The sequence below is a fragment of the mitochondrial genome of Neurospora crassa (assembly GCF_000182925.2).
Source record: "Neurospora crassa OR74A mitochondrion, complete genome".
Lineage (NCBI taxonomy): Eukaryota > Fungi > Ascomycota > Sordariomycetes > Sordariales > Sordariaceae > Neurospora > Neurospora crassa.
This window is the reverse complement of record NC_026614.1, coordinates 1-25,769: the sequence shown is the minus strand read 5'-3', so window position 1 is coordinate 25,769 and position 25,769 is coordinate 1. Positions and strand designations below refer to the sequence as shown.

The following is a 25,769-nucleotide window of genomic DNA, read 5'->3' as shown; positions in this document are numbered from 1 at the left end:
AGGCATTGGACATATAGGCAAAATGAGCCCCTGCCCCGCTCATCTTAGTGATAACCCGCTCCGTATACTGTTATTTCCTGCTTATAAAATAAAATCCTTACTTACAGTAGCAAGTAAGTTACTAAATCCAAAAAACTACTGTGTTCGAATCACATTAGATCAAATCCCCGTAGTGAAAGAATAACTAACGAACTCCCGTGGAATGTCCTGACTGCTATGATAAATACGGGTAAACATAATCCCCCTTCCATTCCCCACACACACTTCGTGTGTGTGGGCCGGATTAAAGGTAGGTATAGTACGTATATCATTAGGACTATAGATGTGTACAGTATAGGTCTCTGCCCAATTGGTAGTCATTAGCTCTCGAGGCGAGCTTCGCTTTATTTTTTTTTAGCAAAGCTAAAAAAAAAATAATGCCACCCGTCCCCCCGCCCTGCAGTACTGCAGGGGGGGGGGGGGGAAGGGGGTAGCGAAGGGGGACTTCGCGTACCCCTACCCTCCTTCGGTGGCGTGGCTAATTTTTTTGCAAAACCTAATGATAATAAAAATTATAAAAAAAATTATCATTTCCCACACTAAACCCCGCAGGCTTGCGGGGGGTTTAGGGGGAAGACCTGTGGTATGTATTTGCATATAGTAGTAAAAACTTGATGGCTGACTAACACTACTTATTAATCTATAAAAATTTTTCACACGAGGCTAACCACCTCCTCAATCTTTCCCCCGCCCTGCAGTACTGCAGGGGGGGCGTTTGCGGGGGGGGGGGAGGGGGTAGCGAGATTTAATTTTTGAACGCTGATGGAGGACATAAATTTAAAGAAGATATATCTTTTAAATTTTTCAACTCTAGATGAGTGGAATCACCACCCATATTTTGTTTTGAATCTATTTTTAAAGCACCTTTTCCCAATTCAAATACAAATCCTGCTGATACAACAAACATAAAACCTAGAATAACCACTAGACTATAGAAAGTATTTATACCTAAACTTCCTACATAAGGGAACATGGTAAATATTTCAAGGTCCAGAATTACAAAACATATCGCCTGTGCAGCTATAGGTGAATCGAAAGGGAATCTAGTTTGATGAAAAGAATGGAATCCACACTCAAACTCTGAATTTTTTTCTTGATACGTTTGAGCCAAATTTCTCATACCTATAAATTTAATATTTTGATTTTAACTATTGTTTTCTGTTCGTATTCATTCTATTACGGATTTTTTTTATTTTATCTAATCCTTCTTTAGTTAAATGCGATTTATTTTCCATTAATCTTACGACTTCGCAAAAATCTATGAAATCGAGCCGGGAGGCGTCTTTCCTTTTAAAGGATATTTAATGAAAAATGGAACAATAATATCTTTTATACCTCCCCCCCTCCAGCGAAGCTGGAGGGGGGTAGCGAAAAATTAGTTACTTTAAAATCAATAACACCTCTTCCCTCTCGGGACCTCCAGAGAGGGTCCTCCCTGGAGGAAGAATCTAAACTTGTATTCCCACATCCTAAATATTCAATTAAGCTTTTTATTAAATACTCATCTCGCCACCCCCTCCAGCTTCGCTGGAGGGGGGAATTACTTTGAGTTAAAATAAAACTTAATTTAACTGCTTCTCCCACCCGTAGGGTTGATGTTTTAGACTTAAAAACTACGACACTAAAACAACCCTCTGCATCAACAAATCCAGATAATCAAAAAGGATTCGGAATTTGAGGTAACGATGTATCAGGTCTTAAAACAGTATTAATACCAGGAAAAGCAATACTTAAATCATTATTTAAACCATTATTTATTACAGCCTTTATAGCTACAAGTTCCAAGAGTCCTTCCACTCGGCCCCCCCTCCAGCGAAGCTGGAGGGGGTAGCGAGTGGATGACTTTTGTTTTTAATTAAATTATGAGCCAATTTAAACAACTTATAATCAGCTTGTTTTTTAGTTATTATGGGGTATTTATCAAAATGATTAATTAGACGCCTGGCGGCTCGACCTTTTAAAGATTCTACTCGGTATTGTGCAGAATCCCACTCTCCGAGTGGAAATACATTACCTACACCAAAAAATTCTTTAATGTTATTTAATAAACTTAAGTCTTTTTTATGTAAGTTTATTATAAATCTACAAACTACACGTCAACCTAACTTATACTTATTATCCACTCTTTGAGTGGAACCTTCACCGTCTACAAATCCCGAGACATACGAAGGATTTAGTTTAGATTCCACTCAAAGAGTGGATTTCTTTTAAAATTTATAGGGTTAGAAGGGATTTTGGCCTGATAACTTCTTTCGAAGCCCACTAGAGTACATCTTAACATTGAGTATTTTTCTTTATTTAAATATTCAATGCAACTACCGTTTACTCGTTGCTCTTTTACAGCAATATAGAGCTTGCGCCCACGTATTACTGATTTAGATCCGCGGTTGCCTATTATACTCTCGTATATCTTCTGACTTATTACTATACCTGAGTAATTACTTCAGCCACAATTAACCTTTCGATTAATGCTTAGTATCAGAAGCTTTAAGGTTTTCCCGGAATTTGGAAGTTTTACCCAATTAATTGATTTCCCATTTCAATTTTTAGGTATGTGAGGAGCAAATACTAGATTAATTAATAAAAAAAGTAAAGCAATTATAGATACAAATAAAATAAACAATGTCATACTACGCATTTAAGTACTAAATAAAACTTGTACCATTATGGTACCCATACTTAATCATTCTTTATTCATAAATATAAATAATAATATTACTATTGTAATAATAGAAATAGTAATAGAGAAAGGACTAGATATAGTATATCCAGAAGATAAAGGACTAGATACAGTATATCTATCATAAGATATTGAAAATGCATTTGAATCATTGAGCTTTAGATCTCTTTTAACAGGAAAAGGTCAGGTATTTTCTACGTCTACTGTTTTTAATTTATGTCCAGGAGAATAGAAAAAAATCTCTTTAATTATATTCAAATAATAAACTGCTCCAACTACACTAGTAAGTATTGCTATTAGGGATAAGAAAATATAGCCATTATCTAAAGCAGCACTCAATACCATCTGTTTGGCAAAAAACCCTACAAGAGGCGGAATACCCGCAAAAGAAAAGATAGTAATAGCTAAACTTAAAGACAATAAAGGGTTTAGATAGAAATACCCTTTCAATTGACTAATTAATTGTACAGGTGAATTATTTATATCTAGTAGATTTTTATACTCTTTATTATTTCAAACATAACCATATAAAGAGAATCCTATAGTAATTAATATAATAAACACATTTAAATTACTAAAAGAATATTGTATTAAATAAAATATAAATGCTTGTGTGGACTCCACACTTTGTGTGGAAACACTTAAAGCTAATAAAATAAAACCTAGATGAGAGATTGTACTATATGCAAGCAATCTTTTAATTCTAAACTGTGTTAAACCTACAACAGTTCCTATTATTAAGGAAAGAAAAGAACTGACTAGTAGTCCATAGATTCAGCTAAATTCTGATAGATAATTATTTGTATGATAAACTAATTCTAGCAAAAGGATAAAAATAGAAATTTTGGCTATAATTGCCACAAATGTTGTTACTATTGTAGGGATAGCGTCATAGACGTCAGGAGATCAAAAATGGAAAGGTGCTGCTGAAACTTTAAATAAGAATCCTACACTAAATATGAGTAAAGAAAAATTTAAATAATATGATTTGTATCATGAAGTCATGTTATCATTTACGTCACTAATACTATTAATTATATATAAACCATCCAAACTTGTAGTACCTGAATTTGCATATAGTAAACTTGCACCTAATAAAATAAAGCAGGAGCTAAAGCCACCTAATAAAAAATAAATTAAACCACCTGTGGTAGATAATTCGGAATTTCTATAAATAGTACTTAATATATATAATCCGTAGCTTTGTAACTCTATAGAAAGAAAAATAGAAACTAAATCATTTGTTGACATTAAAAATACTGCTCCGCAAATAACAAATAATAAAATTAAAGGGTATTCTATTATTTTAAGATGTTCTTTGTTAAACCCTTGAATTTTAAAAAGGTAATCCTTCAACACTGCTTGTATTGAAGATAATGGTATTGAATATCCTATAGCTCTAGGCCACTTATTAATAAACCTAGGATGTCTCATAATATAAAATTTTTTTATGGGATCGAAACTTGTTAATTGTAATATTAATATACTAATCAAAAAAATAAATATTTGGAATACTTGTGTTATATTGGTTATATGAAGTAAACCTCCATGTAAACCTACCCCTTTACTTATAATAGATAAACTCATTGTATCATGCAAAATACAATAAATTAATGCTATAATCACAATTCTATTAAAAAGTATGGAAATATCTCGTCTTAAAGTAACGGCATTAGAAAGTAATAAAGACAGTATAGTCATTATTATCATAAAGAATGAAGAAATTTAGTTGGAGATTTAAATAAGGAAAGCTCTGGTCCTACTCGATCAGTGCCCTTCCCCTCCATAGTGCGCACGCGAACCTGGGGAGAAAATCGAATTCTCATCTTTAATGTATGAAATTAAGGTTTTACCTTTAAACTACCCAGATTTAAATGATAAATATAATGACGCTCCTCAGTCATGGACTAACTAAAAAGGGGCCTCCTAACAAACCCCCCCCCCCGCAAGCTTGCGGGGGGGGGGGTTTAGAAGTGGGAGGCTAATTTTTTGGCTTTTTAAGAAAAAATGCTATTGAGGCAAGCTTCGCCAGCCAATTTTTTTTTGGGCTAGCGAAGGCTTTCAGCCTTCGGCTTTGCTTAATTTTTTTTTAGCCGTCCCCCCGCCCTGCAGTACTGCAGGGGGGGAAGCTAAAAAAAATAAGCGAAGCGAGCCTTCGGCTAGCGTAGCCGAGAAAAAATTAAAAAAAAAAAAAAAAAATAACCCACTTCGCCCCCTGCAGTACTGCAGGGTCCCCACCCTGCAGTACTGCAGGGGGGGGGGGGGTGGGGAAGGGGAGGGGCGCTCCTAATTTTTAGGAGCCGGAGGCTCCTAAAAAAAAATGACACACTTCTAAACCCCCGCAAGCTTGCGGGGGGGGGTTTGTTGAGGGGATTGGGCCCGCCCCCGTCCCCCCGCCCTGCAGTACTGCAGGGGGGGGGGGGAAGGGGGCGGGGTCCCCCGAAATTTTGGCTGCGAAGCGAAGCTAAGCGAAGCCACCGGCTTCGTAGTAGCCATCAAAAGGGACAATACTCTGAATTGAACAGAGAACCTACTGTGCCACATACAGTTGCTCTACCGATTGAGCTATATTATCCTTAAATATTATATTATTCATTTAAGACGAGTACGCGGAGCGTACTGAGGCTTCGCCTTAGGCCGGCCCTCGTGCTTGCTTCGCAGTAGGCTGAGCTACATTACCCTTATATCTTAAATTAAATTAAGGGCTAGCGAAGCTCGCCTCTTAATTTATCGCTTACCTTATAAATAAATATCTTTGGCTAAGGCGAAGCCTCAATAAGTGTATCAGGAGCTCAAAAGAAAAAATGACCCTTCGCTCAAAAATTAGGAGCTCCTTCGGAAGCTAGCGTAGCGAAGGGGCTTAATTTTTTTTTAGCCGTCCCCCCGCCCTGCAGTACTGCAGGGGGGAAGCTAAAAAAAAAATAATGCCATAATTCCCCCCCTCCCTTCCCCCTCCCCCCCCCCGCAAACCTGCGGGGAGGGGCCGCAGGTTTGCGGGGGGGGAGCGAGGGGGTAGCGAGATTTAAGATATAGACGCCTTGCGGCTCTATATATTAACAAACAAACCAACAAACAAACCAACCAACAAAACCTACAAACCAACAAACCAAAAAAAAACAATAAATGGGCCCCCACAACGGCCCACACACCGTAGGTGTGTGGGGATGTTGTGGGGTCCCCCGAATTATGTTGGAGTGATTCGAACACTCAATTGTAAATACCAAAAATTTATGACTTACCCATTAGTCTACAACATATCAAAGAATATTGCTATATTATATATATATAGGGCCCGCCCCCCGTCCCCCCGCCCTGCAGTACTGCAGGGGGGGGGGGGAAGGGGGGGGGCGGGTCCCCCGAAATATCCCCCCCTCCTTTGCGGAGCAAAGGAGGGGGTTGCGAGCCGCAGGCGGCAATAAAAATATAGATGACAAGACTTGAACTTGTACAGTTTTTAAACCATTCCGGCCTAAACGGAACCTGTCTACCAATTCCAGCACACCTATACATATATATATATAGGGCCCCGCCCCCTTCCCCGCCCTGCAGTACTGCAGGGGGGGGGAAGGGGCGGGGTCCCCCGAAATATATCTTTATAAAAAAAAAATAAATAAAATATCGGTTAGCTAGCAATAAAATAAAAAACTATGCGGATACAGGATTTGCACCTATGTCATTCGGACATGAGCCAAATATGTTACTATTACAATAATCCGCATTATTTAGAAGCTAGCTTAAGCTAGCTAGCTTCGCCTTTTCGTCCTAAGTCCTTTGGGTCTAAGGCTCCTGATAAAAAAATATCTTTTTTTTATTAGCTGGCTTAGCTTTAGCTTTACGCTTTAGCTTTACGCTTTACGCTTTAGCTTTAGCTTGCGCTTATTTTTTTTTAGCTTCCCCCCCTGCAGTACTGCAGGGCGGGGGGACGGAAAAAAAATTAAGCAAAGCCGAAGGCTGAAAGCCTTCGCTAGCCACCAAAAGCCAAAGGACAGGAGCAGACAAGACTTGACAGTTATTAAACCATTCCAGCCGGCCTGGGCCCCACGAATACCCCACACACCTTCGTGTGTGGGCCGTATTCGTGGGGTCCCTCGACGGAACCTCTACCCCCATCGCACCAAGGTCCCCATCTTTCCCCCGCCCTGCAGTACTGCAGGGGGGGGGCATAATTAAATGTGATGGGGCCCATATTTCATTTAATGCCTAAGGTAAGACTCGAACTTACAACCAAAGCAGCTTCAAAGCTTTGCTCAACCAATTGAGCTTCTCAGGCTTATAGAACGGTTAAGTAATCAAATTTAACACAATATTACTTTATTCCGTATCCCCCGTATCCCCCGTATCCCCCTATCCCCCCTCCCCCCCTGCAGTACTGCAGGGCGGGGGGACGGGGGGATTAGGGGGGGAGGGAGGAACTGGTCGGAAGCCATAATATGACGACTTATTAAACTTCGCAACCCCCCTCCTCTTCCCCCCCCGCAAACCTGCCCCCCCCTGCAGTACTGCAGGGTGGGGAAGGGGAGGGGGCAAAGGAGGGGGGGAGATGGAGATACAAGGATTTGAACCTTGACAAGCAATGAGCAAGATTGCTGTACTACCAATTATACTATACCCCCTTATTAATTGAGTGCGCCATAATAAATATGGAATCTTCCGTTTCCCTCCCTTCGGGGGGAGTTAATTTTTTTTAGCTTCCCCCCTGCAGTACTGCAGGGCGGGGGGACGGCTAAAAAAAAAATAAGCTGGCTAGCTAGCGGGGCAGCAATGTAGCCGCCCCATCATAGTATTCATCTTTATATTTATACATATATTAATAAAAAAGTGTGTGCATTTATCCGAAGAAGGACTTGAACCTTCACAGCTTGAAGCCCACATGTTTTAAGCATGTTATGTCTACCATTCCATCACTCGGATTTAAGTTAACAATTTATATTCACGGCTGCTTATTTAGCTAGCTTCGCACCAAGCAGCCCTCCTCCCCCCCCCCTCCTGGGCGGGCCCCCATCTTTCCCCCGCCCTGCAGTACTGCAGGGGCATAATTAAATGTGATGGGGACCTTGAGCAAAGGAGGGGGTAGCGAGGAGGGGGTAGCGATGAAAATAAATACAAATAGACTAACTTACTGACTATAAAAAATTGTTAACTTTGGGGGCTAGCGCTAAAAACTATGCGGATACAGGATTTGCACCTATGTCATTCGGACATGAGCCAAATATGTTACTATTACAATAATCCGCATTATTACCTCTGCGAAGCTAAACATAGCATTGCGGCTGCTTAAATAAATATGGCTTACTTCGTTAGCAGCTAGCTAGCTAGCATGTAGCTCGCACATATTTATTTAGTGCAGCTAGCTAGTATCTTCGCAACCCCCCTCCTTTGCTCCGCACCCCCCCCGCAAACCTGCCCCCCCTGCAGTACTGCAGGGTGGGGAAGGGGAGGGGGAAGAGGAGGGGGGAGACCTTAAATAGGGTACCCTATTTATTACTTTATTTTAGCCCCTAGCTTCGAGGGACCCCACGAATACGGCCCACACACACGAAGTGTGTGTGGGGTATTCGTGGGGCCCCCTCCTGCGTTTCCCCCCCCTTCGGCCCCCCCCCTGCAGTACTGCAGGGCGGGGGGACGGGCTAATTTTTTTTTTAGCAAAGCTAAAAAAAATAATGCCTCCCCCCCTTCCCCCCCCTGCAGTACTGCAGGGCGGGGGGACGGGGGGGATTAGGGATACGGGCAAAAGCGGAAGGTAATAAACCGAAATAAGGCTAAAGTGACTTGAACACTTACAATTACCGTTATGAGCGGTATGCTCTACCAATTGAGCTATAGCCTCTCATACATATAAATATAACTCTCATACATATAAATAGACGCCTTGCGGCTCTATATATATATATGTATTTACGTATTTAGACTAGGCGGGATTCGAACCCGCGATTTTAGCATTGAAAGAGCTATGTCGTACCACTTGACCACTAATCCTTAAAATAGCCCAGTGCAAGTATCGCACTTGCTTCTATTGATTACAAAACAATTGCATTACTTTTATGCTAACCAGGCTCATTACCCCCCTCCTTGGCGGGCCCCCCATCTTTCCCCCGCCCTGCAGTACTGCAGGGGGGGGCATAATTAAATGTGATGGGGACCTTGAGCAAAGGAGGGGGTAGCGAAAATGTAAGATATATTAATCATTCAGTTTTTTATAAAATTAGTACTTAGTTCCTTAAAATCTCTAGATTATTACAAACTAAGCCTATTAACGTAATATTTTCTTACGTATATTTAAGAAATATCTTAAGGTAAATTTCGTGCCTATATGCTTTCAGCACTTATTTTTGACTAACTTAGCTTTCCTGCCATGCTTATGCTATTGTATTTACTCAAGTGACGGTAACATCCCTGTAATATCCTTGCGGAGCATCACACATGAAATTAATATAAGGCACATAAACAACAGGTAAACCAGAGGTTAATAAAACTGTTATACAACTAGGTATAACAATAGTACCCCATGTTCCTTTCGTACAAAGGTTAATCCTTATTATATTCTAATTCCCTCTAGAAGATAGAAACCATACTGTCTCACGACGTATTTAACCCAGCTCATGTAACTTTTTAATCGACGAACAGTCGTACCCTACATAGTTTCTGCATCCATGAGGATTAGTCAAGCCGACATCGAGGTGCCAAACCGCGCACTCATTTTGTACACTCTTGCGCAAATTAGCCTGTTCAACTTGTTATCATATTGATTTATTTCCATCATTCACATAATGGTTCAGACTATTTCTTCATTTCTTTTTTATATGTATTTTTATTAGTTAATCTTAATGTAATATAAACAACCTACCCCTCAACAAACCCCCGCAAGCTTGCGGGGGTTTAGAAGTGGCACTTCCTAATCCCCCCTCCCCCCCTGCAGTACTGCAGGGCGGGGGGACGGGGGGATACGGGATTTCTATTTACCGCTAACTCAACCTTTTACTGCAAAAGCTCCAATACGACGTTTAGATGTAAATATTGAATACTCTACATTAGGTTTAGCATAACCTCTCATATTTACAGATGATAACCCTTTATATGACGAATCTAGATTTTTTAATCCACCTTTTCATTTTACTTTAAATAAAGATCTATCAGCTCTATAACGTTTAGTTAATCTACCTTTAATTTCCAGTCTTAGACCACCCATATTTTTATAATTTATAGAATTAAATATGATTTGATATATTTTTGCATATTTTTTGGCCTTAGCGAAGCTAGAAACTTTAGGCTGCGCCTTAGCATTTCCTCCTAGCGAAGCTGCGCCTGCGCCTTTCTGAATAAATTTAGTAGGCGAGCCTCCACTCTTTGAGTGGAAGGAAGGCTGCTCCCCCTTCGGGGAGCGAAGCGCTCATACCCCTTTTTGGCTGACTAAAAGAACATTATAATATAATTTATTTAACAATTCAGATAAATTATTACGCTCCGCGTACGAAGCATCATTTAATATAAAACTTAAATTGAGATTTTTAAACTTATTTTCTAATAAATTTCAATCTACACTTTTTATTAAGGAAGCTTTTTCCTGAACTCTATTTATTTTAGGTAAATTTGCCTTATTTAATATAACATCCATAATTTTTATTACACGGGCATTCCTGTTTTTCAATTTAAGTGCTAATATTTTAGTCAATATATCACTATTAAGAAGAAAAGATCTCATATTTACAATATTAAACTCTACTTTTTTATTATAATACTTCATTATTAAATTATTTAATCTATATAAAAGTTTTTCTTCAAATTTATACTTATTAAGATCTAATCTTAATTTGTATTTTCTAAGAAGTATTAATTCTTTATATAGGGAAGCTATAATTATTTTTCTCCAAATATTCACATGAGATTCAGTAATTCAAGGTAATACACCACGTAATCTAAAAGGTAAATACAGATTTGATAATACCTTACCATCCTTATCTACCCTTATAGGAACACCACTCAATATTACACGTTCACTAAAAGAAATTATTTTATCAAAAACAAAATAAAAAGATTTTTTTAATTTCTTTATTTTTTTATATAAAGATATCTTTTCTCGATTAAAAGTATACACAGTTAAAATAGCTTTAGTATTAGTATGCTTTATTTCCGCTTTACTAGCATATATTTTATTCAGAGATACAACTTTAACTTTAGAAAGTCTCTTTTTTTTGAATAAAATTTTATCCTTAAATTGTAAATTAAAATAATCTTTTATTAAGGAATTAATATTTATATCAAAAAGAGGTAAATTTTTTAAGTTATTATGATTAAAGACATAAATACTATTTTTTCATTCTTTAGATATAGGAGGGAAATATCTCGTTCTTCCTAGGTCAGAATTTTTTATCTTAAAAGGTATTAATTTATTATTATTATTATTTATATATTTACTAAAAATTACACTAGCGGAAGAGGAGGCTAAATTTTTATTATTAGTGTTAGTGTTAGTATTATTCATCTTAAATTATTTTACTACTTGCTGATTTATATATTTTATACATAATAAAAAAAAGAAAGTTGGGTGTTAATAAAGGATTATTGTTAGCATTACTCACCTTATAGTCGTTGAACGATTTTATCTTTTTAGTAGGCACTAGCCACTAGCCACTAGCCACTAGCGAGCTACACTGTGTGCTAGCACCCACCTTATGCTAAGATAAATTTCGCTTCAAATTTACTTAAATTATAAAAGTAATTTTTGAAATTAACCCAATATATTATCAATAATTTTATTTAAGGATGGCAATGTTTATAGCTAAATAAATATGTGCGTCCTGTAATTTTTTGAGCTCCTAACCTCCCCCTCCCTGCAGTACTGCAGGGGGGGGGGGGAAGTGGTAGGGCCGAGCTTCGCTTAGCCGGAGGCTACCCGCAAGCTTGCGGGGGAAAAAAAAGGACTGCAGGAGCACTAAATTATTAAGGCTACATTGCGAAGGGTGGAGCTTGCTGAGGCTTCACCTTAGGCCTCATTTGGAGCACCCTTAAATAGAATATTGAAGGACAAACATCCCTAGCGTAGCTTTTCCAAAAATCCAAGATCTTTCCTTTTTGTATCTTGTGATCCTATGCCCCGCTTACGCGACTGTAAGATTTGTTGTTAATCAAACAGTAAGGCAAGATTAAGCCATTAAGCTTTTTAAGTAATAAACATGATTATTATTAAATTTATAATAATAACTACAAAAAAATATTAGAAGCGGATTATTAAATACCGCCCTCATAAGATTTTTTTTTTACATCTAATTTCTCTATAAACAAAATCTTACCTAATTTCTTAGAAAAAATATATGTAAATTAATACATATATAATTTTTATACTGTACCCAAGGAATATAATAAATACACTCTATGAATAGCATAAAGATGATTTGATATATAATCACTATAAAAAATTGCAAACATAAATTTATAAATTTTAGACACACCCATTTACTCTTTATGGGGCCTGTGCCCCGCATAAACTGTCTTCTAACAATTGTTCCTTAATTTAAGGTTTAATAATACGATAGAAAAATAAAGGTGTTTCAATTATATCTTATCGATTACCTTTTACACTGGAAATTTTCAGAATCGTATTCAATAATTAGTAACAGTAAAGCTGCATAGGGTCTTCTCGTCTAACTAGAGGTAAACTGTATCTGCACAGTTATTCCAATTTCACTGAGTCAATCATAGAGACAGCTGTTGTATCGTTACATCATTCATGCAAGACCGCATTTAACGGCCAAGGCATTTCGCTACCTTAGGACCCTCACGCTAAGGCCGCCATTAACCGGGGGTTCCTCTGAAACCAAATTTTTTTTCAATTTAGAAAATTCGTTAACCAGCCGGCATCGGGCAGAAATCACACTCAATACTTAGACTTATCGTCTTTTTGCAAAGTGCTTTGTTTTAATTAAACAGTCGTACAACAATATTCCATGCTTCTTCCTTTTTACTCGTATTAATCGAGACTAATGAGCTCTCCTTATCCCTAAGTTACGGTAGTTAGTTTGCCGAGTTCCTTTATGATTGTTATCTCATTCACGCCTTCGTATTCTCTACTAGCTTACTTGTTTCAGATTCTAGGTACGGTTTGTCATTCATTCATTACATGGGGGGGGGTGTGGACTCATCTGTGTTCAGATACACTCTGTTCAGTTTTGTCCACTCCCCCACATAAGAATGAAAGGATACTGATCCTTCCTGCACAATTTTCACTTTTAAATGTTGGTACCATAAGTATCAAAGCAGCGCACTTCTGCGCGTTATTTTCTCATCGTCATAATCTTCAGATTATAAACTTAGAGGCCGTTACTTGACGTAGCCATAAGCTTTAGGCGAGACTCTAAGATACCTTTTAGGTACCTTAAACTCTTTTTTGTTACTCATGTCACCATTCTCACTTGAGTTATCATCTATATTTAGTTATAAAAAAAAAATCTAAGATTCACTCAACGTTCTGCTACCCCATCAAATAACATTAATAGCATATTATTACTAATGTTACATATGGACAAGGTTTCGGTATATTATTTAGATCCGTTAAATTTTCGATGCTTTTAAGATTTAACAAGTGCTCTGTTACGAGATCTTTAAATTATGGCTGCTTCCAAGCCCATCTTCTTGTCGACTTATATAAAAACTTTCTTTATTTCACTTAATAATAATTTTGGAACCTTAACTCTTGTTCTGGGCTGTTTCCCTTTTGACATACAACCTTATCATTCTATGTCTGATTATTCAAGATTCATCTTTGTCATTCCGAGTCTACATACTCACCGATAAAATCTTCACGATCCCCCGATGTATACAAAAAAAAATGCATTTCATACCTAAACATAGGTATGAAAATCTACATCTTGTCTGAGATTAAGTTCTGTACCTACTAAGATGTTACTTAAATTGCCTACTATTATAGGTTTCGCAGAAAACCAGCTATCCTAGTCAGTGTTGTCTTTCACTCGCTTACCATAGTTCTTCGGATATCTTTGCAACGATAACCCGTTCGGACCTTTATAGTCCTGACTATAGTAAGATCACCAGGCTTCGGGTCTAACTTTAGACACTATTCATTATTTTAATGATCGGTTTAACTATGCACATCTATTTATTACCGAAATTGGATTGGAAATCCAATTATTGGCTGGCTGCATAGATTATGCTATGTAGCCGCCATACTGAAAACTTATACTAATATTAAATTAAGATTTAATACTAATACTCGTTACAAAAATAATTATGATTCATTATATTGTTTAATCAGTAAAAACATAAATAAATTCGCTCGCATCTAAAATTAACTTGGTGACCCATTATGCAAAAGGTACGCTCTCGCTTTCTTATTGCTTGAGCTGCTTATAAAACTACTATTTCAAAGCTTTCCCTCACGGTACTTTTCTCTGTAACTCATGTATTATATTTAGCCTTTGAGGAAGGTTCCCCACAATATTCAAACAGCTTTAAAGCCATTTTACTTATTTTAATAGGCTGCTCTATTTTCGTTCACACTAATCATAGAATCTCGTTTGATTTCTTTTCCTGAAGTTAATAAGATATTTCAATTCACTTCGTTTATTAAGTAATTTCTCTAAGAGTTCATATGTTGATAACCTCTAGGACAGACCAAGGCCGTCCGTAAGTATTTATTCACCTATTCGGCCTAGGATAGGACCGACGCAAGTCCCTTAGAGGGGGACAAGTCCCTTAGAGGGGGACCTGGTACTAGCCTAGGTCACCAAGGTGTACGAACCAGGATGCTAACCCGACCCTTGCTCCTCGGTGTCATTTTTAGGGGTATGATAAAATCATAAACATAAATTAAGTTATACTCTCCTTAATACATAGTGTAGCTATTGGTAGTAGTCTCTTTATATACTTATATATGTCTATATATATAAACATAAGCTTTATATCCATTACATTTCTAAGACTTCTTCATTATACAATTAATTAATTCGCTACCCCCTCCTCCACGTCCCCCCGCCCTGCAGTACTGCAGGGGGGGAGGGGTGGAGGAGGGGGGTAACGTAAACCAACTCATCGGATTACTGTGACTCGAACACAGAAAATCTCCCTCCCAAAGGGAGTGTCGTAACCAATCTGACTCTAATCCGTCATTATTTTTTTTAGCCGGCTATGCATTTTTTTTAGCCACTGAGGCTGGCTTAATTTTTTTTTAGCCGTCCCCCCGCCCTGCAGTACTGCAGGGGGGGGAAGCTAAAAAAAAAAATAAGCTGGCTGGCTGGCTGGCTGGCTGGCTGGCTGGCTGGGCTTAATTTTTTTTAGCCGTCCCCCCGCCCTGCAGTACTGCAGGGCGGGGGAAAGATGGGGACCTTGGTATTATGGCTAAATTATTAAGGCTGGCTGGCTGCTTTGCATGCTAAATTTTTAGCATGCAAGCTAGCACGCTTGCATTATTTTTAATGCTTGGGCCGCCCCCCCCTCCCCCCGCCCCCCCTGCAGTACTGCAGGGCGGGGGGGGGGGGGGCCTGCAGTACTGCAGGGGGGGAAGGGGCGGGGTCCCCCGAAGCTACAGGAGGCTGTAGGAGGAGGCTAATTTGAATCACCAAACCTTAGTTAATTAACAGAGAATATGGGATTCGAACCCATGATGGTTTGAACCATAACTAGTTTCAAGCTAGCCACCTTAAACCACTCGGTCAATTCTCTTTAATTCTTTCAAGACTCGAACTTGAATATCATTATTATCAATAATGCACTTTACCAGTTAAGTTAAAGAATCCTAAAGTAAGTATTAAAAATGAGAAATGGGTGATTCGAACACCCAACCTTCCGTGTGTAAAACGGTTGCTCTACCAACTGAGCTAATCTCTCTTAAATTTAATTTTTTTTTTTGATAGCCTCCGGCTCAGAAGCGTCATTATTTGGCTACTTATGAACAAGGCTAAATTTTATTTAAAAGCTAAAAAGGAAAACCAAGAGCATGACTTAAAATACGAGCTAAACTAAGAGGGCCCCACGAATACCCCACACACCTTCGTGTGTGGGCCGTATTCGTGGGGTCCCCCGATTCGAGGCCCCTTCGGCCCTTGAATCAACCCTTCCCCCCCCTGCAGTACTGCAGGGCGGGGGGACGGGTCGATTCCACCCCGGAGGGGTGGATATTTGTAAGTTTTTATATGGTTTTTAGTTAGCTAGCTAAACGAAGTTGTGCTGCTGGGATCAATATATTTTTGATAGTTACAGCTAAACGAAGTTGTCCTCGTCCTTTTTTATTCTTCTCTAACATTTCATTTCTAATAGTTCTTCAACAGTCATATCTGCTTTGCCTTACTATTGGGGGGCTGGCGAAGCTAGCCTCCTCAGTACTAGTAGCTTGCTTTAGCTAAAGCAAGCAGCCAGAAGCTAAAGCTCCGGTGGTTATATATCCTCCGATTTAGTATTTTTCATTCTACCTCCCCTCGGTTTTGGTTTCCCTCGTATTAGGTAAGGCTCCGCCTCAAGAAGCATTAGATTTCATTATAATCACTATAGATCCAACCATAGCTAATAGTAAAATAAAGCTAGCTAAGAACAATCAGATACTATAGTTACTATACATTACGTTACCTATAGTTGTTATATGATTACTTTCTGCCAAATTTCCATCTCATATTTTACTAGTAACAAATAATAAGTCATTATTTTTAGGCTGCAGTGAAACTGCGGGAGTGGTATTAATTCCAAAATTTCCGTTATTTTGTTTATTCATAGAAAGATTATATAAATTATTATTTATATTACTACTAAAATTACTTAAAATAGCTATATCATAAGGTAACAATTGAAATAAAGAATAACTAAGAGAAATTCCAAGAATAATTGTTAAAGGTATACTATTATTAGTATTACTTTGAAGTTCACTTATTCTAATATTTATCAGCATTAAAATAAATAAAAATAAAATAGATATTGCTCCTATATATACTATTAAATAGGCTAAACCTATAAAACTTAAACCTAATAGAATTAAATAAGAAGAAACACTAGCAAATAACCCTATTAAAAATAATACAGATATTATAGGATTTTTATTTACAATTACAGATATACCACAAAAAATCGCGAGTATAGATATTATATCCAGCACGCTCGATATATAACCATTTGTGAAACTTTCGTTTATCAAGAATAAACTGTTCATAATAAATAAAAAAAAACCTTTATTTTTTGGTCACCCTTACCCCCGCCCCCCGTAGGAGGGGTCAGCATAGTAAGGGTGAAGCCGTAGTCCCCCCTCCTCCTCACCTTTTTTTTTATTCAGGGGCTGACCCCCCCCCTCTTCTCAAGGTCCCCATCACATTTAATTATGCCCCCCCCCTGCAGTACTGCAGGGCGGGGAAAGATGGGGCCGCATTACTAAGGCTGAAGCCCTAGTTCTCTCCCCCCTCCTAATCCCCCGACCGAAACCACCGTCCCCCCGCCCTGCAGTACTGCAGGGGGGGGGAAAAATAACGGGTGGGCCGGTTGAAGGTAGGCGATAAAAGTATTCAAGGGGGAGGACTCGATGCAAGAGTACTTAGACTCGAACTAAGAATTTAAAGGTTGAAGCTTTCTGTTTTACCATTAAACTATACTCTTTTAACCGAAGATGAAGATATATATTTATTTAGAGGTAAGCAGGGGGCTGGCTTCCTGCCAACCCTACGGGTGGGAAGAGAAGCCATTATATTTATTTAAACGATAAGGGCCCCCGCCCCGAAGGGGGCGGGGTCCCCCGAAATATAAATGGAGACAACGGAAAAGAGGTGACTCGAACACCCAGGTGTAAAAACACAATATTTAGCAAATATCTCGCCTTACCTATGGCAACTTTTCCTTAAATTCCCCCTCCTTTTCACCCCCCCCCCCTGCAGTACTGCAGGGCGGGGACCCCCCTGCAGTACTGCAGGGGGGGGGGACGGAGGGGGTAGCGAATGCGAACTAGACCGGCATCGAACCGGCACCTACTTCCGTGACAGGGAAGTCCTCTACCAATTAAGTTACTAATTCTTCTCTTCGCGACCCCCCACCATGGTTCACCTCCCACCCCCCCCCTGCAGTACTGCAGGGCGGGGGACGCGCAAGCTAAAGCTAAAGCGTAAAGCTATCCAGAGGCGAGCCCTTCGGCGGCTAATTTTTTTTTTTTAGCCGTCCCCCCGCCCTGCAGTACTGCAGGGGGGAAGCTAAAAAAAAATAATGCCTCGTCCCCCCTCCTCCACCCCTACGTATCCCCCCCCTTCCCCCCCTGCAGTACTGCAGGGCGGGGGGACGGGGGGATTAGGGGTGGAGGAGGGGGTAGCGAAGGGGGTGCTAGCTAAGCCGAAGGCTAGCGCTAGGGATGGGGCCCACGAATACCCCACACACCTTCGTGTGTGGGCCGTATTCGTGGGGTCCCTCGAAGTGGAAGGGTAAGGCTCCGCCTCAGAATGAAATGATGGTGGGCGGGTAAACCTATTTAAGAAGGTTTATATATATATATACAAGCAGTCGGACTCGAACCGACATTCTCTGCTTGGAAGGCAGACATCCTAACCATTTAACGATGCTTGTCTGTTTGTTTTTATGTTAAACTGTACTTTTTTCTTAATCCCTAATCCCCCCCCCCCCCTAATCCCCCTTCCCCCCTGCAGTACTGCAGGGGGGGGAAGGGGGGATTAGGGGGGATACGAGGGGTGGAGGAGGGGGGGGGTCGGAAGGAAGCCATAAATCACTTAAAGTGGGCCCCCGCCCCCGAAGGGGGCGGGGTCCCCCGATTTTACAGTAACATAATTGGGATTTGCCGGATTCGAACCAACATCTGGATGATTAAAAGTCATAAGTATTGCCATTATACTAAAACCCCTTAAATTATCAAATACTACTACACAATTGAAGATAAGTCCTACCTCCTCAAGTTATAATAGCTAAATAATAAATTAGTACCCCTCAACAAACCCCCCCCCCCGCAAGCTTGCGGGGGTTTAGAAGTGGGGGGACTCTGGTCATTTATCACAATAATCAGGGGCTGAGGCTTAATAATCTTTTAAGCCCACCGTTAATTCGCAACCCCCCTCCCCTTCCCCACCCCCCTGCAGTACTGCAGGGTGGGGAAGAGGAGGGGGGAGTGGTTGTTCTTTTGTTTAACCTAAGGCTCCTGAGGCGGAGCCTTATCACAACCTTACTCGATTATTTTTATTAAGAACCTCAATAGTATACGGAAATGTACAAAAATAGTCAAACAACATCTACAAAATGTCAGTATAAAATTCCACCCTCAAAACCTACATGATGGTTGTCAGTTAAATGGTAAGCAAATATTCTTCATAAAGCTACCGCTAAGAAAATTGTCCCTATTATAACGTGTATCCCATGAAATCCTGTAGAAAAGAAAAAACATGTACCAAAAGCACCATCACTAATAGTGAAAGATGATACACTATACTCAACACCTTGGAAGCCTGTAAATATTATTGCTAATAAAATAGTGGCGATTGAACCATATAGAGCTCCTTCTCTTTCTCCTTTAATTAAAGCATGATGAGCGTAAGTGATTGTCGCACCACTAGATAAAAGTATCACTGTATTTAGAAGAGGTAATTCGAAAGGATTTACAGGTTCTATACCTATAGGTGGTCATTGAGCTCCTAATTCAACAGTAGGTGTTAATGCGCTATGAAAGAAAGCTCAAAAGATAGCTAAAAAAAATAGAGCTTCAGATACTATAAATAGTATAATACCTAAATTTAATCCCCTTTGCACTGCTAGAGTATGATCCCCTAAAAAAGTTCCTTCAGATATTATATCTCTAAATCATAAAAACATAGCTGAAACTAGTCCAATTAAAGCTATGTAATATAAATAATGAATATTATTAAAATTATGCATAGATAACGCACCAGTAGTTGTTAGATTTAATAGACAAACACTAGTATTTAAAGGTCAAGGAGATGGAGATACTAAATGAAAAGGATGATCCTGGAAATTACTTCTTATTAAATTAGTCATTTGAATCCATTTATTATAATAAAACAATTAATTTAATTTACATTTTCTATAAATATATATATGTATATGTATATATATAGATTACAGCTATAGAGCCGCAAGGCGTCTAATTATTTTTACCCCCCCCGCAAACCTGCCCCCCCCTGCAGTACTGCAGGGTGGGGAAGGGGAGGGGGAAGGCCAGGGATACTTCCCCCCTTCGGGGGGCCTTCCTTAGCCGAAGGCTTCTGCCTTCCTTATGTGCCACTCTCCGAGTGGACTTCGTAGCATAAGTGGGCCCCCTAGCCATTGAAAAAAAAAATGCAGAATATAGCTATTATAGCTATTTAATTAGTGGTTTGGTTTCTATAGAAGGGCGCTCCGCTCCCCTCTAAATTCCTGCCTTCTCCACTAATAGCCTCTAAGATGAATCGAACATCTATCCTAATATTAACAGTATTATGCTCTACCGTTGAGCTATAGAAGCTCATTAATATTAATAATTAATATTAATATTAATATTTAATCTTTAGACTAGCAATGAAGCCCTGAAGCTCATTCCTATAGGAGAGAAAGGAATTGAACCTTCGACGACTAATTAGTCATTAAGTTTACAGCTTAACCCGTCATACCAACAAACGGAACCCTCCTTTATATATATATACTTTAAAATAAAGAATATATACATAAGGATATATTTTCCCTATAAAATGGAACGAGGCAATTTTCGCCACGAACCCAGGGGGTGTATATCCAATCGTATTGTTCAACATTGATAAGTCCCGTGCAACTTCCACTACACGAACCGTATTTCGACTTAACACTAATCAGAGCCGCGCATACGAAGGATCCTATTATAACATCTAAACCTATATGTCTACTTACTTATAACAGAAAAGCAAACTTATTGCACGCACTCCTTTCAGCATGTGACGAGTGGTTAGTACCAATCCGAGGGAATATTCACCGTGTCATGGTGATTCACGATTACTAGCAATTTCTTATTCATGCAGTCGAATTTCAGACTACAATCCTTGTATATTTTTATCCTATTTTTTGAGATTAGCTAAAATTCACATTTTTGCATCTCTTTGTTTAGGAAAATGTGGCACGTCTATAGCCCACAATATTTAGGCCATGATGACTTGTCTTGATCCCTTTTATCATTTCCTATATAAAGGTGAACTGCTTTATAATATTTACAAATAAAGCAAGGGTTTACGTTAATTCCATGGAACGAACCACAGTTTCGCAACATCAACTGAAGACAGCCGTGCAACACTTGTATTAATAATTAAATATAGTTGGAATATGGTATTTACTATATTATCCATTATTTTTCTTTTTTCTCCCCCCCCGCGGCAAACCTACGGGGAGGGGAAAATTGAGTGCTTGCCATATCAAGCATAAAAAATAATATCATTATTATTAATATTCAAATTGTGGTAAGGTTTTTCGTGGGTCACCGAATTAAATAACATACTTCATTGCTGGTGTCAGAAACGGTCTAGTGATTTCAGTTCCTGCGTTGCCGCCTTACTCTTGAGGTGAAATGCTTACACTTTCATTTATAGACTAAATTAAAAATCTAACCTATGGCATTCATAATTGTCTGCAAAGACTACTGGGGTATCTAATCCTTTTTGTTCCCTTTGCCTTCGTCCTTCGACGTCAGTTTTTACATAAAAGATTGCCTTCGCCTTTACCCGTCCCCTAGGTATCACAGAATTTTATCTCTCCACTCTAGAGTACGACCTTCTTACATAAAACTCTAGAAAAATTGTCCCCTATATTTGGGCGAATTTTTCCGTCTGAGTACCCTTTAAACCTATTTATGATGATTAACACTAGTCTCTTACGTATTGCCGCGACTGCTGGCACGTAATTAGTCAAGACAAATGTACATATTGTCATTATCAATATGTATACAGAATTTTACTCGATAAATCGACGTGGAGTCTCCCCCCAATATGGACTAGAAGTATATACCTCATGTGTCAAGAAGACCAGGGGACTAAGGATCTTCTAACGATCACTCATCCATTTGCAAAGTTGACCCCTCATTCCTCCAAGTTACCAGTTCAGGCGTGGGCCCATTGACCAAGATTCCTCACTGCTGTACCTATTTGCCTTGGGATTTTTTCATTCCCAATGTGGTCGATCAGCCTTTTCAGCTTCGACTAAGAGAATTATTGGCTTGTTAAGCCATGACCTTAACAACTACCTATCTCTGAAACTTTTCTCATCCTCTTAAAGCGGATATAATATAAGTAGGCCCCTTTCAACAGGTGCCTAAGATATCCTTTTGCAATATGAAGGATTTGCCTTCACTTTAAGTTAAGCGAAAAAATATTATACTCACCTGTACACCACTTTTAATTAAGAGGTTTTAGGGGCACAAGTTCCCCTAAAACACCCGCTTAAGTCAAAGATTAAACCTTAGCTTAAGCCACAATAAACCCCTTAGCTTAAGCCACGATGAAACCCCTTTCTTAGGCCAAAATTAAACGTTCGATTAGCATGTGTCAAGTATTTGGACAGTGTTCAATCAGAGCCATCACCAAACTCATCTATTTTTATTGATGTAATATAAAATTAAAAAAAATTTTTTTTATTACATCTCTAATTATTTTTTAATTTTGGGGCTGGCCAACGAAGTGACTTCGTTGGCCCAACGAAGTGCTAACGAAGTGGTAGGGCTAGCTTCGCCAGCCAATTTTTTTTTTAACCGTCCCCCCGCCCTGCAGTACTGCAGGGGCATAATTAAATGTGATGGGGACCTTGAGCAAAGGAGGGGGTACGCGAGTGGAAAAAACTTTTTAAAAATTTAGACGCCTGGCGGCTCGATATAGAATACTTACTATAAAGATATCCTATATCTTGTTCAGGATTAAATTAAGCTGCTTATCGTTTATTATTATTAAATTAGACGCCTGGCGGCTTAATAATAATAAGGTTATTTATACAAATAAATATTTGCGCCTATAAATCCCCCCTCCTTTTCACCCCCCTGCAGTACTGCAGGGCGGCCCCCCCCCTGCAGTACTGCAGGGCGGGGGGGGACGGGGGGGGTGTAAAAATGTATTTACGCCTATAAATGGGCCCCCGCCCCCGAAGGGGGCGGGGTCCCCCGATAAATAATGAGTGCTAAAAAAAAGTTCTTTGTAGCTTGAAAGTCCGCAAATTAAAATTTATCTTTTTGTACTTAATAATTTATTTTTATTTCTATTTTCTGTGTAAAACTATAATTTTTACTTGTATATGCATTTTTAATAACTTTAGACTTTCCTAATTTTTAATCACCAAACAAAATACTCTCTTCCACTTCGAGGGACCCCAATACGGCCCACACACGAAGGTGTGTGGGGTATTCGTGGGGCCCATCCCTAGCGCTAGCCTTCGGCTTAGCTTAATTTTTTTTTTAGCCGTCCCCCCGCCCTGCAGTACTGCAGGGGGGAAGCTAAAAAAAATAATGCACGGCCCTTATCCCCAAAACCCCCTCCTCCACCCCTCGTATCCCCCCTAATCCCCCCCCCTGCCCCCCTGCAGTACTGCAGGGCGGGGGAGGGGGATACGGGGGGATTAGGGTGGAGGAGGGGGGGGTAGCGAAGGGGATTAGGGGCTGGCGAAGCTAAGGCTAACCCCCTAAAGGATTACGTAGGAATCGAACCTAATCCTTAAGATTTGCAGTCAAAGGGTAAACCATTTACATCGTAATCCTTATAATGTGATCCCTTGCTAAGATCACATTATAATTATAATTTTTATTATTAGCCTATATAAAGTAAAGTTAAAGAGGAGGTTTAGCTTAGGCTTAGCACCCTTCCCATCATTTCTTCCACCCCTAATCCCCCCCCGTAATTTCCCCCCCCCCTAATCCCCCCTTCCCCCCCCTGCAGTACTGCAGGGCGGGGGGACGGGGGGATAGGGGGATTAGGGGGATACGGGGGATAAAGGGGTGGAAGGGCCCCTTCCTCTTTAACTTTAATACTATCACTACTCAACCGGGGGCGATGAAAATTGAAATTTCAATTTTGTTATATACGTTATGTCATAATATGCCCCCAATATTATGTATATTAAAATGAAACTATGGATTGGACTTTAATTTTTTTAGCTAAAGCTAAAGCTAAAGCGTAAAGCTAAAGCTCCTCTTAAATTATTTTTCCTTAGGCTTAGATGTTGAATCATTATTAGTTAATAAGGGGTGATGAAAAGAGGGATCTTTAGCTTTTATCTCTTTGCATAAATTAGTACCCATTTTTTCATTTATTTCGACCATGTGAGGTAAAATTTCTTTATACTCCAAAAATAATTTTTTGGAGCTATCTGGAAAAAATGGCTCATTACCTTGATCAATACCTCTAAGAGTGTTGTTAAATTTCACTACTTGCTCTTTATACAGCACAATATTCTGATCTACAGTATTGAGATGGGATTTTAGTCCTACGGTGTTTAACGGAGGAAGTCCCTTATCTGTTAAAAGAGTATCGCAGATTTCTCTAACTGAAAGGGGTGCTAACCCTCTACGACTCAATAAACCAGAAGACTCTTGGAAATATATTTTTTTTTGGCCATAAGTCGGAATATCCTTTGAAAAAAGGATAGCTTTATCCCCCTCCGTTGGAGTTGAAATTTCACTCTTATGAGTATTAATCCTATCCCGCGCTTCAGCTAGGAAATCATAACTTATAGTACTGTCTGGATTTCCTGAGGGGGTATTCCCCTCTGCGGGGTCCCCCCCACCATTTTTAGGGGAGATAGAATATATATCCGCCATGTAGTTATCTTCCATAAATATCCCACAAAAAATAGAATTTAAACCATTTCATATTGTATACACCCAAAATATGGTAATTTTATTTTCATAGAGTCAGATTTTAGAGAAAAAGAGACAGCTATTAAAGAAAAAGATACGTGTTTTAATAGCATCGATTAAATTTTTTATAGAAGACACTTTTCCACCCATACGAGGTAAACTAAAAGGGATAAAAACCAATAAAAGATCTACAAATATAAAACATTTTAGCAACGTTAAGGAGTTAAGCTCCATGAACATTATTAATTCTGTTAGAATTACAGCTAAAAAAACTAAAATTATAACTAAGAAATTATTAACCTTTTTAATCATTATGTATCATAATTGGCATGAGCCAATATGGCCCCCATACTTAATCTTAAAAATTTGTTGTTAAGCATTTTAATTTGGATTTTATTAAAATGCCTGTACAACGGGTTAATTATGCTATAATTTACGTGACTTTGGATACTATTGATTATATATAAACCATCCAAACTTGTAGTACTTGATCCATACAGTAGACCACCTACACCTAATCCTAATAAAATAAAGGAGCAATGAAATATACAATATAATTTTGTAATAATAAAATCGGGACTTCTACTTATAGTACCTGAATTTGCTCATAGTAAACATGCGTCTAATAAAATAAACAAATCCACTCCCCCCCCCCTTAAGGGGGGGGGGAGTGGAGTGGATAATGGTATTGAATATCCTATAGCTCTAGGCCACTTATTAATAAACCTAGGATGTCTCATAATATAAAATTTTTTTATGGGATCGAAACTTGTTAATTGTAATATTAATATACTAATCAAAAAAATAAATATTTGGAATACTTGTGTTATATTGGTTATATGAAGTAAACCTCCATGTAAACCTACCCCCTTACTTATAATAGATAAACTCATTGTATCATGCAAAATACAATAAATTAATGCTATAATCACAATTCTATTAAAAAGTATGGAAATATCTCGTCTTAAAGTAACGGCATTAGTAAGTAATAAAGACAGTATAGTCATTATTATCATAAATTTTGAAGAAATTTGGAGATTTAAATAAGGAAAGCTCTGGTCCTACTCGATCAGTGCCCTTCCCCTCCATAGTGCGCACGCGAACCTGGGGAGAAAATCGAATTCTCATCTTTAATGTATGAAATTAAGGTTTTACCTTTAAACTACCCAGGTTGATGATTATGATCCGTCCAGTACTAATCCAGCTGCTCCGTCGCAGTCGCAAGACGCGCTATAGGATAGCCGTGCCTCCACAGAACTGTGATTCCACTCTACGAGTGGATCC

General features: G+C 39.0%; 7 protein-coding genes, 25 non-coding genes and 2 pseudogenes across 32 annotated transcripts; all 34 read right to left on the bottom strand. All coding sequences in view use genetic code 4, as the record gives it.

Moving 5' to 3' along the window:
- Positions 1-784: 784 nt before the first annotated feature.
- On the bottom strand, positions 785-2,677 carry NCU16007 (NADH dehydrogenase subunit 3). The gene is made up of 2 exons: positions 2,588-2,677; positions 785-1,138 (listed from the first exon to the last, which is right to left on the bottom strand). Exons 1-2 carry the CDS (start codon positions 2,675-2,677, stop codon positions 785-787), a joined length of 444 nt encoding a protein of 147 aa, YP_009126708.1.
- NCU16006 (NADH dehydrogenase subunit 2) lies at positions 2,678-4,429 on the bottom strand. The gene has a single exon. The coding sequence runs from the start codon at positions 4,427-4,429 to the stop codon at positions 2,678-2,680; it is 1,752 nt and encodes a 583-aa protein (YP_009126707.1).
- An 89-nt stretch (positions 4,430-4,518) lies between these two features.
- Positions 4,519-4,589, bottom strand: NCU16225. The gene has a single exon. It is a non-coding gene; the product is annotated as a tRNA-Met (tRNA).
- A 632-nt stretch (positions 4,590-5,221) lies between these two features.
- NCU16224 lies at positions 5,222-5,294 on the bottom strand. The gene has a single exon. It is a non-coding gene; the product is annotated as a tRNA-His (tRNA).
- A 609-nt stretch (positions 5,295-5,903) lies between these two features.
- NCU16223 lies at positions 5,904-5,976 on the bottom strand. The gene has a single exon. It is a non-coding gene; the product is annotated as a tRNA-Gln (tRNA).
- A 165-nt stretch (positions 5,977-6,141) lies between these two features.
- On the bottom strand, positions 6,142-6,225 carry NCU16222. Its single transcript has one exon. It is a non-coding gene; the product is annotated as a tRNA-Leu (tRNA).
- Positions 6,226-6,366: 141 nt separating this feature from the next.
- Positions 6,367-6,437, bottom strand: NCU16221. Its single transcript has one exon. It is a non-coding gene; the product is annotated as a tRNA-Met (tRNA).
- A 479-nt stretch (positions 6,438-6,916) lies between these two features.
- NCU16220 lies at positions 6,917-6,989 on the bottom strand. Its single transcript has one exon. It is a non-coding gene; the product is annotated as a tRNA-Phe (tRNA).
- A 271-nt stretch (positions 6,990-7,260) lies between these two features.
- On the bottom strand, positions 7,261-7,332 carry NCU16219. Its single transcript has one exon. It is a non-coding gene; the product is annotated as a tRNA-Ala (tRNA).
- A 216-nt stretch (positions 7,333-7,548) lies between these two features.
- Positions 7,549-7,630, bottom strand: NCU16218. Its single transcript has one exon. It is a non-coding gene; the product is annotated as a tRNA-Leu (tRNA).
- A 253-nt stretch (positions 7,631-7,883) lies between these two features.
- On the bottom strand, positions 7,884-7,954 carry NCU16217. The gene has a single exon. It is a non-coding gene; the product is annotated as a tRNA-Met (tRNA).
- A 519-nt stretch (positions 7,955-8,473) lies between these two features.
- NCU16216 lies at positions 8,474-8,546 on the bottom strand. Its single transcript has one exon. It is a non-coding gene; the product is annotated as a tRNA-Met (tRNA).
- A 77-nt stretch (positions 8,547-8,623) lies between these two features.
- Positions 8,624-8,695, bottom strand: NCU16215. The gene has a single exon. It is a non-coding gene; the product is annotated as a tRNA-Glu (tRNA).
- Positions 8,696-8,702: 7 nt separating this feature from the next.
- Positions 8,703-8,773, bottom strand: NCU16214. Its single transcript has one exon. It is a non-coding gene; the product is annotated as a tRNA-Thr (tRNA).
- Positions 8,774-8,881: 108 nt separating this feature from the next.
- NCU16302 (29S) lies at positions 8,882-14,645 on the bottom strand (annotated as a pseudogene).
- NCU16005 (mitochondrial ribosomal protein S5) lies at positions 9,672-11,198 on the bottom strand. Its single transcript has one exon. The coding sequence runs from the start codon at positions 11,196-11,198 to the stop codon at positions 9,672-9,674; it is 1,527 nt and encodes a 508-aa protein (YP_009126706.1).
- A 116-nt stretch (positions 14,646-14,761) lies between the features above and the next one.
- NCU16213 lies at positions 14,762-14,835 on the bottom strand. Its single transcript has one exon. It is a non-coding gene; the product is annotated as a tRNA-Pro (tRNA).
- A 471-nt stretch (positions 14,836-15,306) lies between these two features.
- Positions 15,307-15,391, bottom strand: NCU16212. Its single transcript has one exon. It is a non-coding gene; the product is annotated as a tRNA-Ser (tRNA).
- Position 15,392: 1 nt separating this feature from the next.
- Positions 15,393-15,464, bottom strand: NCU16211. The gene has a single exon. It is a non-coding gene; the product is annotated as a tRNA-Ile (tRNA).
- Positions 15,465-15,483: 19 nt separating this feature from the next.
- Positions 15,484-15,556, bottom strand: NCU16210. Its single transcript has one exon. It is a non-coding gene; the product is annotated as a tRNA-Val (tRNA).
- Positions 15,557-16,133: 577 nt separating this feature from the next.
- On the bottom strand, positions 16,134-16,865 carry NCU16004 (NADH dehydrogenase subunit 6). Its single transcript has one exon. The coding sequence runs from the start codon at positions 16,863-16,865 to the stop codon at positions 16,134-16,136; it is 732 nt and encodes a 243-aa protein (YP_009126705.1).
- Positions 16,866-17,231: 366 nt separating this feature from the next.
- Positions 17,232-17,302, bottom strand: NCU16209. The gene has a single exon. It is a non-coding gene; the product is annotated as a tRNA-Sec (tRNA).
- Positions 17,303-17,459: 157 nt separating this feature from the next.
- Positions 17,460-17,540, bottom strand: NCU16208. Its single transcript has one exon. It is a non-coding gene; the product is annotated as a tRNA-Ser (tRNA).
- A 100-nt stretch (positions 17,541-17,640) lies between these two features.
- NCU16207 lies at positions 17,641-17,713 on the bottom strand. Its single transcript has one exon. It is a non-coding gene; the product is annotated as a tRNA-Asp (tRNA).
- A 468-nt stretch (positions 17,714-18,181) lies between these two features.
- NCU16206 lies at positions 18,182-18,253 on the bottom strand. The gene has a single exon. It is a non-coding gene; the product is annotated as a tRNA-Gly (tRNA).
- Positions 18,254-18,473: 220 nt separating this feature from the next.
- On the bottom strand, positions 18,474-18,545 carry NCU16205. Its single transcript has one exon. It is a non-coding gene; the product is annotated as a tRNA-Lys (tRNA).
- Positions 18,546-18,877: 332 nt separating this feature from the next.
- NCU16003 (cytochrome c oxidase subunit 3) lies at positions 18,878-19,687 on the bottom strand. The gene has a single exon. It carries the CDS (start codon positions 19,685-19,687, stop codon positions 18,878-18,880), a length of 810 nt encoding a protein of 269 aa, YP_009126704.1.
- A 395-nt stretch (positions 19,688-20,082) lies between these two features.
- NCU16204 lies at positions 20,083-20,153 on the bottom strand. Its single transcript has one exon. It is a non-coding gene; the product is annotated as a tRNA-Asn (tRNA).
- Positions 20,154-20,230: 77 nt separating this feature from the next.
- Positions 20,231-20,317, bottom strand: NCU16203. The gene has a single exon. It is a non-coding gene; the product is annotated as a tRNA-Tyr (tRNA).
- Position 20,318: 1 nt separating this feature from the next.
- On the bottom strand, positions 20,319-22,287 carry NCU16301 (19S; annotated as a pseudogene).
- Positions 22,288-23,315: 1,028 nt separating this feature from the next.
- Positions 23,316-23,386, bottom strand: NCU16202. The gene has a single exon. It is a non-coding gene; the product is annotated as a tRNA-Cys (tRNA).
- Positions 23,387-23,825: 439 nt separating this feature from the next.
- Positions 23,826-24,797, bottom strand: NCU16002 (hypothetical protein). Its single transcript has one exon. It carries the CDS (start codon positions 24,795-24,797, stop codon positions 23,826-23,828), a length of 972 nt encoding a protein of 323 aa, YP_009126703.1.
- NCU16001 (NADH dehydrogenase subunit 2) lies at positions 24,797-25,501 on the bottom strand. Its single transcript has one exon. The coding sequence runs from the start codon at positions 25,499-25,501 to the stop codon at positions 24,797-24,799; it is 705 nt and encodes a 234-aa protein (YP_009126702.1).
- Positions 25,502-25,586: 85 nt separating this feature from the next.
- On the bottom strand, positions 25,587-25,657 carry NCU16201. Its single transcript has one exon. It is a non-coding gene; the product is annotated as a tRNA-Met (tRNA).
- Between the last annotated feature and the right edge of the window lie 112 nt (positions 25,658-25,769).